At 42.2% G+C, this 14,075-nt stretch overlaps 1 protein-coding gene across 11 annotated transcripts in view; it reads right to left on the minus strand.

Moving 5' to 3' along the window:
• Positions 1-14,075, minus strand: part of FAT3 (FAT atypical cadherin 3) — a 462,341-nt gene that overhangs the window by 51,695 nt on the left and 396,571 nt on the right. For all 11 annotated transcript variants that reach the window (XM_083499062.1, XM_083499067.1, XM_083499063.1 and 8 more), the window contains 4 exons: positions 8,884-9,098; positions 7,369-7,506; positions 2,078-2,221; positions 112-309 (listed from right to left, as the gene is read on the minus strand). In XM_083499062.1, the coding sequence (XP_083355188.1) occupies positions 112-309; positions 2,078-2,221; positions 7,369-7,506; positions 8,884-9,098 (695 nt within the window). The remainder of the gene's footprint in view (positions 1-111; positions 310-2,077; positions 2,222-7,368; positions 7,507-8,883; positions 9,099-14,075) is intronic.

Here is a 14,075-nt window from a genome sequence, read left to right on the forward strand (position 1 = left end):
TGCACAGTACAAGGGGGTGAAATCAGAAAGATGGCACACAGGCCTAATGAGAGGACGACAGTTTGCCATGAGAACTGTTCCCCAACATTTTGTGTACGAAGAGAACAGTACCTGAATGCAGAGCACATATTCAGTTGCTTCCCTGTACTTGAAGACGACTGCAGATCGTAAGACGCCTTGCTGGTCCAATGCAAACTCTTCGCCTTCATTACCCGTCAAGATGGAAAAGGTGAAAGGGGGTCCATTGTGCAGAGAGTCTTTGTCTGTCACCACCAGCTGCAGAATGCTTGTTCCCACTGGTTTATTTTCCTTTGTGCATACACACAGTGTATATGTTAAGAAAAGGGTTTTAATTATACATCTCAATACATTTTTGCCTGCTGCATAGAATGCATACGAATGTGGGGTTTTTTTTATGAGGGTTCTTTTGTTTGTCTGCAAAAAAATCTCCCACTTTGATTCTGCATAAGAGCAAGTTGTAGCAAAATGCCTGCTAGGCTTGCTTATTTGTACTGATGGGATTGTTCTGATGTCTATATGGAGCAGGGGTGGGCAACCTTTGAACTCCCAGATGTTGTTGAACTACAACTCCCATCATCCTTGACCACTGGCCATGTTAGCCAGGGGTTGGTAGGACCTGAGAGCTCAGCAACATCTGAAGAACCACATATTGCCCACTCCCAATTCACAGCAAGATAGGTAATTTTTAATTAGGGATGTAGTCACACATTTTGGGGTGATTTAAAGGAGAGTGAATTGTCAGTGATATTTTATCACCAAAAAAGGAGGAGGGAGCACCCCTTTGATTTTAGACCTCTGTTGGCTGTTACTTTCTTTAGACTCTGTTCACTGCAGTGACAAAGTAATTTGCATCTGTACTGTCCCCACAACAGACCCATGTGGGGCGTAAACTGGGTAGGCAGTGCAGAAACTACAGAAGTACTGCTGGAGAAAACTACGCTTGCTGGAAGCATACATGTGAATGTGGACAACAGAGCAAGCAACTTCAAGAAGCAGACGTGCACTTGTTTCTCTTTCATCATTCAGCTGTGTGTTGCTGTACGAGTGCAAGCCAAACAGGAGCAAAGTACAGTTTGCCAAACACAACTGTGAAAATTGGAAGTGCTGAAACAGCGCTTCTGACTCCCAAGCAGGGATGGGTGACTCTGTCAATATCCGTTTCCCTCAGTTTCTATTTCTCCAGCCTTAAATTTGGTTCTTCATTCACATTTCTGCATCAGTTTGTAGTTATTTTGTTTGTTTTTAAGTCCTCTCCTCATGAAACTTCATCAGTGAATGTTTCGCAATATACACACGTTTGTGTGCAAATTTGCCAAATGTACAGATTTTTGCTAACCAATTATCCCAATTATAATGCATTTTTTAATTTTCACCAGCAATTACAGACTTTTGCTAAGATATTTCCCCTAACATAATGCATTTTATATCCCAGCCAGATGGGTGGGGAAGAAGAAGGAGGAGAATAGCAAAAATAGAGCACTTTCTGCTAACATGTACATATCTGTATGCATTACTAGCCTGGAGAACGGCAATGCAATGTGAAGAGAAGTGTGAATTTCGAAGAACAGTTGTGGCTTTGGTTTCTGAAAGTGTGGTTTGTTTCTGACTAGGAAGACCAAGTCTTCCCTAGGTCACATCCTTCACTTCCCATGCCAGGAGTGTGGCACCCCCAGATGCTACTGAACTCCAATGCCAATGAGCTCTTATCACTGCACATGGGGCTGATGAGAATTGGGAGTCCAACAGTGTATGGAGGCCACAGGTTCCTCAACTCCACTACAGGGACTTACATGGAGGTGCTCTTAGGTATATGTGGGCCTCTAGCTATTAAACTGCTACTTATGCAAATCAGTCATAAAATGCTGCAAAGGACCTAGATGGTTCCTTATCACTGCAAACATAAGACCTGTTACAGACCTAAGGAATAATGTTCTTATCCTTTCCAGGGGGGTAGGGACAGAAGAGATAATTCATTGCTGATAAGCTACTTAAATCGTACCTAAAGCATCAGATTAGGACTGGAGATTTTCTTTCTGATGTTCAGGACCAAACTTACTTGAATCACAGCTGTATAGTTGGCAGGTGTAAATACAGGGCTGTTATCGTTCACGTCAGAAATGTCAACGTTGACCGTCACAGACGCCGACAGAGGAGGAGTCCCACTGTCTCTTGCCTGTATGACTAACGAGTATCCAGAAACCTGCAAAAAAATTTTAAAAAATACATTACATTTTTAAATCGGCTTGAAAAGCCTTCGGAATTCCACCTTGGATTTGCTACTAACTGCATAGGTTTGCGTGTGGAACTGAATGAGGGAGCAATGGATGGGTGGAATTTTGTGGTGACAGAATAGAGACGGTGCCATTTCAGGAGCCAGGTGGCAAATTCATCTGTCTGATTGGTCCTCTGTGTAAAACAACAACAACAACAACAGTGTGGAGTTGGCTTATTCAGAAAAGGGAAAGCGTCTCTCTAAAGCTTTTGTCAGTTGAGAAAAACATTCATTCTTTCAGTAATTTAGGGAAGATTGTAAAAAAATATTTTTGTGTTAAGGAGAAATATCGTCCTCACTCTGGATTGGCATGCAAATTTTCATATACCCAAAATGGATTGGCTGCGTGGCGCTGTGTCAACAACATGCTCATTCCTGTTTTGGGGCCATATTCACAGGAAGATGCAGGTTTTATTTATTTATTTATTAGAAATCCAGTGCCAAAACAGCTGTTGATTGGATAGTGCACAGTCCTCAAATAGTCAATGTAATACATAAATACAAAATAAAAAAATGAACTCTTCCTATGAGGATTGCCCACCCCTCTGCCCTGTGGGGGTGAGTATTAAGAATCACACACCCCACCAGAAAACTGAAGTGGTACAGTCCACGCTACCACCTTATGCTGATTCATGAGTTCCTTAGAAACTTTTATTGCACGCCATGTATTCTAACACAAGGCCTCATTGCATTCTCTGGCCTTTATATATCTGTGTTTCCATGTTTACTGCTGCAGTGCATCTCAGATTCTGCTTTCTAAAATAAGGCAATCCATAACCATAATGGCTCTGTGGCATCAAAATTACTGAGCCAGATGATACAAGCTGCAGATAATGGGACACTTAAAAAAAAAAAAAACAATACAGCTCCTTGCATAAGAAATCTAGTACCAGCCATTATAAATTTAACTAAGTTGTGCACAGGAAGCAATTTTAAGCTTCATAAGCGTCAGAAATAAACTTAGGCACAGGAATGGATTTCAAAAGGCGTTACTGAAACCACATCCAGCATAGCTACCAGCCTGAGTGCCCCTTTGGTTAAAAGCTGAAGCCTTGAGCCCAATCCTGTGAGCAGTGGCAGTCAAGCACTAGTTCCTGGCATCACGCCACTCAAAGGCACTTCTGAAACTGGAACTTGCATTCTTGGGTTCTTACCAGTCATATATGCAGAAAAAGTGCAAGGCCCTCTCTGGGACTGCGAATGCCAGGGAAAGTCACATTTTTTTAGATGCCCTCATATATAACCAACAAACGTACATTTCCCCGTATATGCAAATCTAACAGATCTTCCTCTTCTGCCTGGAGTGCTAGCTTTCACATGCAGGGGCCTATTTTTTGTTTTGTTTTAAGAAGAAGGAACATTCAAACTCTGAGAGGTTGCAATCGAGAGATAGTCAAAGGCGCAGTACTATCCTATCTGTATTTATTTGAAAGCTAAACCCCATTAGCTTCCTTCCAGTAGCACCTTAAAGACCAACTAAGTTAGTTCTTGGTACTGGAAGGAATTTTTTTATTTTGACTATGGCAGACCAACACGGCTACCTATCTGTAACTGGACCCATTAGCTTCATTAGCCTGGCCTTTGGTTTGGACTCAGTCTGACCCTTCTGTTTCCCTCCCCTTATGGTCTTGATTTATCGGGTATTTTAAAATGAGGCTGCATTTTAAATTGCATTTTAACCTGTATTTTAAATTGGTTCCCCCCCTTTCTCTTTTCCCCCTATTATGTTTTTACGGTGATTTTATTGGTGTTAGCCGCCCTGAGCCCAACTCTGGCTGGGGAGGGCGGGGTATAAATAATAATAATAATAATAATAATAATAATAATTAATAATAATAATAATAATAATAATAATAATAATAAATGAACTATGCACTAAGGAGAACCACCCCAATGCCATTCAGGGAGGGGAGGGCCAGTTGTGACCCTCCAGGCTTCTCTATCTGTCCCTTGGGCTAGGCCACACCTCTCACTGGGACCGCTTAATACCCTAAGAGGTTTCATCCGGCTGGAATGTATCCTTGATCTCTGTTAATGCCTCCAGCTTGCCTGTATGGAGGACAGAGAGGGCTGTGTAAATGGGTTAGTTGCCCCGCCCAGTTTTGCCTCTGGCCCCGCCCACTTCCTGGAGGGTTTCCTCGGAAGGTTGCCCAGAATGGAGTATGTCCTTTAGCCTGGAGAAGGTTCTCTCCCCACACTGGGTTAGTATGGCAGTCAGAGAGGCAGAGCGGTGGGGTGGTAGTAGAACTGCTTGCTTGCTGGTGTCTCTTTCCCCTGTTATTGTACGTAACCTGGGAAATATGATGTGAGTTGCCAGCACTTGGGCAATCTCCCTGTAATATGCAATTTGGAATTTAGGCATGATTAGAAATTGTGAATAGTGATTAGGACGCGGGTGGTGCTGTGGGTTAAACCACAGAGCCTAGGACTTGCTGATCAGATCAGAAGGTCGGTGGTTCAAATCCCCGCGACGGGGTGAGCTCCCGTTGCTCGGTCCCTGCTCCTGCCAACCTAGCAGTTCGAAAGCACGAAGTGCAAGTAGATAAATAGGTACCGCTCCGGCGGGAAGGTAAACGGCGTTTCCGTGAGCTGCTCTGGTTCTCCAGAAGCGGCTTAGTCATGCTGGCCACATGACCCAGAAGCTGTACGCCGGCTCCCTCAGCCAATAAAGCAAGATGAGTGCCGCAACCCCAGAGTCAGCCATGACCTAATGGTCAGGGGTCCCTTTACCTTTACCTTTACCTAGGAATTGCAACTTTTGCCGATTTCATTCAGAGCAATGGGATTCAGTGTTTGCTGAACTCCCACCTGATCCAGCAAAACTCCAGCTCGGCTACTTCTTTCTCAAGATTATTTTTCCTACGGTCTACAGATGGCAATAAATCCACACACCCTCTGCTTCTCCTGCATTCTGCTGGCAAACTATCTGCAATGGTGATTCCAAATATTGACAGCTTTATCCAGCTGACATGTTAATACGGGTGGGATGTTTTCTTTTGCATTAAGCAGCCTTGAGGCAAACAGAATTATTTTCCAAGAGGAGGTTTTTATTTTATTTATTATTTAAAAAAAAAACACCTGTTTGCTTGTGGAATTTAGTACCTCTGACATTACCTTGTTTGCTGGGAAAAACCGAGCAGGATTTACTTCTGTTTTCCACAATTAAGAAAGCGGTGTCACTTAAAAAACAACAACAACTGCATGGCACACTGCAACAGAGAATCCGTGGTTTCTTTGAGGAAAAAGTGTTTGTGCATTCCAAAGACCCCTAGTCTAGACACATGCAGAAGACTGAGATGGTGGAATGTACTGTTCCATTGCTGGTGATATATGTATGTATTTGTAATATATTTTACCCGCCATTCCCCATTCTAACAGTATAATCAGGCAATGAAAAACAAGCAAAACAGTTCATACACAATTATAAAAAAAACCAGTAACACAATTCCAAACAAAAGCAGCCCAACGCAGATGAAACAGGACAAAAGAGGTGGGTCCCATTCCTAACTATCGAAAGCTGGGGGAAAGTGGTATGCCTTTAGCATAGGAAGGAAGCTATATAATGAAGGTGCTAGATGCAACTTTGTGGGGAGGGGGTTCCACATTTTAGGGGCTGCCACAGAGAAATCCCTCTCCCAGGCCATGATTCCCCCACTTCTGAGGGTGGCAGAGCTACCAAGAGGGTGCTGCTCCCAAGAGTGACTGAAGGGATGGAGGTGGTCTTTCAGATACTTGGGATCCAAGTCATGCTGCCATGCTGAAACTGGAATCCCAGTCTAATTCCAAACCAGGTTCACACTGGTGTTTAACATGAGCACATTGGATTGGGCTGAGTTTTGGCACGGCATGTATATAGATTATACACGGATGTGTATAATTGTCCTTTAGACATTACCCCATTTGGGCATTCTTCTTACTGGTGAAGACAGTCATGAAATGGAGAGGGGTGGGTGTGTGCTGGCAAGCTGCACATCTCCAGCATATGACCTTCCCTCAGAGCTCTCCTTGGTTCTGCAACTCCTGACCCGACTTGCACCAGGACAGGACAGAGTGTTGCTTCTTTCATACGCTTTGGAGACCAGAGGCCAAACTCATTTATTCCCATCTGTCCTGGGACCTGTAAATCCTACTGGCAACACTGGCTTCTATTATCCCCAGGGTCTTTGTGCCCCTTTTATTGTGTTTGTCCCTCCCTTCTGCTGTCAGCTAACCCTGTAGGCTCATCTTCCCACAGGAAAAGCTAACAGAAGCTGAGGACCCCTGGGATTTGTAGTTTGGGAATGCCACACACTCTTCTTTTGATCTTGGAAACTGTAGCTCTTAGAGCATGGGTAGACAATATAGTGCCCTCCAGAAGTTGTTGGTCTCCAGCAGTGTTTCCCAAACTTGGGTCTCCTTGAACTGTTTTTGAACTACAGTTCCCACCATCCCTGACCACTGGTCCGGCTAGCTAGGGATAATGGGAGCTGTAGTCCAAAAACTGCTGGAGACCCATGCTTGTGAAACACTGGTCCACAGCTAATCTCCATTCCTGACCTCCGACCAAGCTAGCTAAGGCTGATGGACGTCTTGAGGGCAATATGTTGGTCATCTCCGCCTTAGAGTTACAAAGAAAGTTGCCTTGTATCAATACAGGCCATTGGTCCATCTACGCTCAGTACTGTCAACACTGACTGGAAGTAGCTCCCCAGGGTTTCAGATGTGGCAGATTCCCAGCCCTCCCTGGAGATACCATGGGTTGAATCAAGGACTTCCTGTGTGTGAAGTGGCCTTTCCCCAGGATCTCTTATATTAACCACTGTAGTTTCTTCTTCTGAAAATCTTTTTCAACGGAGTTTTCAAACACCATTGGAAACAAGTGATGTCAAAGCTTGCTAAACGCTTTAAAAAGGCATTGGTACATTGGGGATGATCGAAAACAAGATATATAAATTCTGGAGTATTTTCTTGTGATAATTATACTGTTGCAAGAGGGACATTTAAACACTGATGCCCGTAGTCGTAAGCAAAGCTAACATGTGAAAATATTGTGTTTCCAAAGAAGTGGAAAAGCAATGAATCTGAGGTGGCCTTACCCTTTCTCGGTCCAATCTCTTCTTAACCTTTATAAGTCCCAAGCTAGGATCAATTGAAAACTCATTGCTCCGATCTCCATTGATTATGGAAAAATGGATCTGCCCATTGGGAGGACTGTCAAGGTCTTCAGCTATCAGCTTTTTGGAGAATGGGGGTAGGGAGGAAGAAACGAAAGTGAGAAATACGGATTCATGCATAAACAAATTCCATGGCACAATGATTCACTAGATACACATGCTTACACACTTTATTAAATAACACCATTCCAATGCATAAAATGGCTTGTATTTCCCCAGCACGAGACTTCAGCGCTACTACAAAAGGGATGAAATCTATGCATGTTCTGTGCAAATCTTAGGGAATATAACGCTGCTGCTCCTTGCTATTAATGCTCAACAAGAACATTTTTGTTAGGTGCTTGACAGTTCCGGGGCATGGAACCGGAGCAGTCAGGTCACAAAGCTCTGCAGACTTAGACTGAAGCACAGAGGGAAATGATGTGTCAGATCTTGTGGGAGGCCCAGACAGGCCTAGGAATGAGATGTGCAGAGAGACTGGAAAATTTGTATGAAAGGTGCCCCTTCCCCTATGAGTTGCCAACACTTATACCGTTATTATTTTGTAAAGATGTGATTCCTTCTATTTTAATAGTGCATTTTCACACCCATTCAAAAGTAAGCCCCACTGAATTAAATGAGGCTTACTCCCAGGCAAACCGCATAATATTGTAGCCTAAATCAGAAACCTGTACTGTTTTATTCATATATATATATATATAGTGTGTGTGTGCGCGCATCTGTATCTATCTTTTGCAATCATTGATTTTAGCTGCAGAATTCATTTTTCTTAAAGTTAGTGCTCACAACTCTGATGTTCCAACAGAAGGCAGGATGCAAATGTCTAGAATGAATTATGAAAAACTAAAGGCTGGTTCTTTAGAAAGCACTGAAAGTGAGGTTTGTATTTTGCATCAGTGGGCTAGAGGGTGGTGACCAGATATGACTAGAGGCTGGAAAGAGTTTGGAAACTCAATTTAAAATATATCAGCAGAAGACCAGTAAATACATTTTGGTTTACTCCATTTTTGCAGTAAAAAGGAGCCCTGTCTCCACTTATGGAGAGAACGACATAGGCAAACCAGGTCTTTACCCAGACCGTGACAGGCACGACTCTGGAGTATTTATAACCCGAATGGTAAAAGTAATGCACTGAATGGGAGGAGTTATGTCTCGCGGGTGGTGGTAATGCAACAGTTTCAGCCATCTCCTTGCAGACTTGCCCAAAAGGGGCTCCAGGATATATATTAGGGACCCCTCAAGATCTTGTCTTAGTGACTCCTGACAGTGCTGTACAAGAAACAGAATCCCTGCCAGCGGTTCTGATGCACTTCTGAAGTTATTGAAATTACCCACCAATAAAATACACAAACAAACACTTCATGGAAACCTAGGCAAGGATTTGGTTATACTGGCTCCAAGCTGGCGTATCAATATGGTAAACGTTTCGCAACTCACCGTTATCAATGAATCGCCTACTGAGGCATCCTCGCTGATGACGGAACTGTAGACTTCTTGGCTAAATCTCGGAGCGTTATCGTTAACGTCTGTCACATTTATATTCACTGTTGCCACAGCGCTTAGCGCCGGGCTGCCCCCATCTTTGGCTTCGATGACTAGGAAGAAGTCCTTGCACGTTTCATAGTCCAGAGGTTCAATTACAGATATGGACCCTTGGAGACGGAAGAGAGAATTTCAGTAAAGCACAACACTAAGGACACACAAGCAGATTTTGAATACTGATGTTAGCGACTCCAGTGAATGCAGAAGAGGCCAGGCTACATGAGGACCAGTTCTGATATACCTTTCCTTGTTTTGTAAGAAGCCTGTAAAAATTGCAGAAATCTAGGCAAGCTGTTAAATTGTTTTTATATGCAACAACTGCGGCAAGAGTATTGTTAGCCGAGAAATGGAAACAAGAAGAAATTCCGACGAAAGAAGAATGGCAGATGAAATTAATGGACTATGCAGAATTGGACAAATGATAGGAAGAATTCGAAACCTGCGGGACCAGAGATTTACAGAAGAGTGGAAGAAGCATATGAATTATTTGAAGATCAACTGCAATCAACAAATTACACTTGTAGGACTACAAGAAGTTTTGTAAGGAGAAATATAAGAAGTGTTACAAAGTAGAAAAAGATAGAGATACAGAGATATTGGTTATGAGTTTGAAATGTAATAGGGAAGATAAGAAATGCATACTAAGTGATTAGATTGGAAAATTTTCAGACAGGATTGTTGGAAGCCAAAAAAATTGAATAAGATCTAAAAGTATGTTTAATTACTGTTGAAAATAATATGTTAAAAAACTAATAAAAAATTATGTATTAAATTTTTCTTTTGCAGAAATCAGAGATACTATTAACCATGGTTAAGGACAGAAGAATAATCCTGTTGGATCAGGCCAAAGACCCATCTATCCAAGCATCCTATTCCCACAGAAGCCAACCAGGGTGGGCAGCCTGCAAATAGCTTCTAAATCCTCATGTAAGGATGAGTTGGGCACGAGGTTTATGCAGAATTCCCTATCTTAAAGTACAGTAATATAAGAACTGGAACCAAAAGAACTGTCACAGAAAGACTTCTGACCTCACCCCTCTTTGAGACATCCTCAGATTCACAGCACAAAATGGGCAATTGACTAGCCAATCTGAGTTTATGACTCAACTGTGCAGACAGGCAATGGACAACTGCTGACAAAAGCCCTGACGTATTCAGGTGGATGTCATAGGAGCCAACTCCTAGCGGCCATGGGGGCTTTGGTCCCCACAATAAAATATTTGAGGAGGCCGGGCTCCCACAATGTTGATGGACATTCCCATTCAAATTGTGTGTGCGCACCACATCATGTGATCGATTATGTGGGACGGGGCTTACCTGGCCCCCCACAACATTTTATGCAAGTTGGCACTCCATCCAACCTCAGAAAGAAGCCCTCTGTGAGGACAGACATGCACCAGCACAAAGCATCCATTTGTCATTGGTCCATGGATAAGGAGATTTCCTTTTAAAAGCCTCAATCGGGCATTTTACATAATTATAAGACAGCCTGGAATCTTCAGTTTCTGCCACCGAGCTGCTGATAAGGGAGCTGTCACACATTAATGCATAATAAATGCCTTTCCCCCTCCTTCTCTGGTGATTAAACGTCACCCTGGCTATTTTATTGATTTATCTTCCTGCCTTCGTTGTAAAATACAGCTTTAACCATTATTTTCCGTACCCATTCCAGGGGTGTTGATATGCTAATGCCATTAAGCTCTCCTAAATAATAAACCTTAAGGTGCACTTGAGTAGCATTTTTAAAAAAAATAAAACCACACACTTCAGGGTAAGAAATGAGTTTTCATGACCAAGGGAAGAGAGGAACTGCCAGACAGAGGAATATAGAGAAAGATCAACTCATTATTTTAGGCCAATGGTTCTCAAAAGGAAAAGACAGACCCTATAGACATGTGGAAATAATTTGCCTGGAGAAGCAAAAGGTTGTCACTCCTTGGTATATCGTGATCTGATCAAGAAAGGGCACTTGCCCAAACCAATAGGATTCACAGCTACAATATGTGGTTATGGCCTGCTGTTTGTACTTTCTGGAGACAAGTGAAGACATTTTTCAAATTTTTCAAAGTGCTGGTGCTTATCTTTCAAATGGCTTGCAACCTGGCATGAGGGGGACACCTCCTCTCATATGATCATCCGTGGAGACCCTCCTATTGGTGCCCACACTATCACAAGCGAGGGAAACCTTTTTGGATTGTGGCACCATGCTTGTGGAACTCTCTTCCCAGGCAAGCTCACCTGGTGCCTGTCATATAAAGGTAAAGGGACCCCTGACCATTAGGTCCAGTCGTGACCGACTCTGGGATTGCGGTGCTCATCTCGCTTTATTGGCCAAGGGAGCCAGTGTACAGCTTCCGGGTCATGTGGCTAGCATGACTAAGCCGCTTCTGGCGAACCAGAGCAGCGCACGGAAACGTTGTTTACCTTCCCACCAGAGTGGTACCTATTTATCTACTTGCACTTTGACGTGCTTTCGAACTGCTAGGTTGGCAGGAGCAGGGACCGAGCAACGGGAGCTCACCCCGTCGCAGGGATTCGAACCACCGACCTTCTGATCGGCAAGTCCTAGGCTCGGTGGTTTAACCCACAGCGCCACCCACGTCCCTTGGTGCCTGTCATATAACCTTTTCATTAACCTGGGTTTTTAATCTCTTAATGCGTTTTTAAACTTCTGCTCTGATAATGTTCAGCGCTGCCTTTTACAGCTGCAAACAGGTGCTTTATGAATTATTACAAGCCACCCTGACAGTTCTGAAGGTCAGGACAGAAGTGTTTTAAATAAAATCAATAATAAATAATTTACTGCACCAAACTAGGTTTTCTGGAATCCCCCCTGTATGTGGGTCAAGGGCTATTTCTCCCTTTCTCTTGCTTTGGTAACTATAATAGGGTGGCTGAATATTGACAAATTGAGTACATGGTTCTGTAGGACCCAGAAGAAGACGGGGAGGAAAAATTGGTTTGCTTCACATTTTAATGTGACCCAAATCCACATTTCCTGCACCAAAACGCAAAAAAATAAATAAAATGCAGCTTCCTTCAGAATCCACACTTCTTTGTATTTTGTGATACAGTTCTCCAGCCAAAAGTTGTGTATGAATTTGTGTACATTAGGAGAATTTTGCACAAAAATGCACGTTAGCGAAAATAACATACGAAGATGCACTATTGGGGGAAACTACTGTTATTCTTCCTATTGCAGCCTTCCTTTTGCAACAAGCCTTTCAAGTGGAGGTGGTTATCTCAGTCTGTATCTGCACTGGCCTTAATTTATTTATGTTTTTATTGTTAAAGTGAAATAATAGATCAAGTATATATTACACAAACATGTGTATATTAGGTAAAAGGTGTGTATTACACAAAACTACAAAGAAAAATGTCTGTGTTTGTGGAGATGTGACAAATTTTCATGTGAACTTTAAAAACGATTTCAAACAGATCTTGAAACGAGGTGAGCCAAACTTAATGAGAGAAGCCAAAATCGACAGATTCAGCTGCCATGAGCCTGAAGGTATGAACCTGGTCAATTACACCATCCCAAAGTGAGGGGAAATGTAGGCCAGCAAAGTTGGCTGAAGGATGAAAAGACAAAACCTGAAAGGATTTCACAATGCATTTTCAGTTTTTCCTAAGCACTGCTATCTGCTGATTTCAGTAAGGATTAACTGGCAAGTCCATTTTACTCTTTGCTGTTTGACCTGACAGAGGTATGATTAAGTCACTGACAGCTCACTGATGTCCCTGGATTCTTAAAAAAAAAAAAAAAAAGGAAAAGGAAATTGAGATTTTCACCTTGAAGGCCTCTATGCCAGGTGGATTGAACAAAGAATGAAACTTGTGTCCTATATTATAGTTTATACTGCATTTGTATGCTAAATGTATAGCATTGAATTGTCAGTTATTTTAATCATTGGCCATTGTGGCTATTTGAATTACGGTGTTATTAATTTCTTTTCCTCTGTCTAGTCGAAAGTTTCTCAGAAATGGCTTCATCTTCACCCAGGTGTTTTATAGGTGTGGGAAGATTTTCCATTGTGTTCACAATTAACTACATTGTTGTGTTAACTTCTGACTGATGGTGGTAGGCACATGTCGTTATGCTACCCTATGGCTTCTTAAGGATTTTTTGAAAATAATTATCCTCCTCACTAGGATGTATATATTGAAACTAGAAACTAAAGGGGTAAGCATTATCTGGCCTTCTGTAAGACTGGTTCTGTATGTCAGTATACCTACTTTTTATAATTCCAAGTATTTATGTTGTTTCAGTGCATGATTTAAACACCTTGACTTTGGACAATTATATTGAAGCCTATGGGCAATTGATGAAATTGCATAATGTATTGAGAGAGTTAAAACCTGGTCTCCTAGATCCTAGTGCAACACTTTAACCACTACCTCACAATGGCTCTCCGTGATAGTATTACCACAGAAAAGCATTTAGATGCACATTTTATCTCCATGTACCTATTTCTGAACACATTCCAGCCTGTTATGCTTTTAAAAATGTACTTTGTTATGTTTTTTGAGCCAAGAACTGTTATCAGACGATCCAGAGAAGTATGAAATCCAGAGGATAATTGATGTTCCAACTGGCAGATTAGTTCAGGAGATGCAAATTAAGGTTGGTTCACTTAAAAATGCAGAACAAACTTATCCTTGATCTCTAGCATGTGCTACATGCCAAAAAGTTTGCATTTTGAATGTTGATACACCATGAACCATCATTGGTCAATGCCAGTTCCACCCATATGCCATATGATAACAGTAATATTAGTAGGGTACTTTATAGGATTGTTGCAAAGAGTACTTTACAAAAGCATGTGAATATGATCAAAGTAATACACACTTGGGCTCCATGATCACTGCAGATGGTGACAGCAGTCACAAAATTAAAAAACGCCTGCTTCTTGGGAGAAAAGCAATGACAAACCAAGACAGCATTTTAAAAAGCAGAGACATCACCTTGCCAACAAAGGCCCGTATAGTTAAAGCTATGGTTTTCCCAGTAGTGACGCATGGAAGTGAGAGCTGGACCATAAAGAAGGCTGATCGCCAAAGAATTGATGCTTTTGAATTATGGTGCT

This window comes from Podarcis liolepis, assembly GCF_965112155.1.
Source record: "Podarcis liolepis genome assembly, chromosome: 4".
NCBI lineage: Eukaryota > Metazoa > Chordata > Lepidosauria > Squamata > Lacertidae > Podarcis > Podarcis liolepis.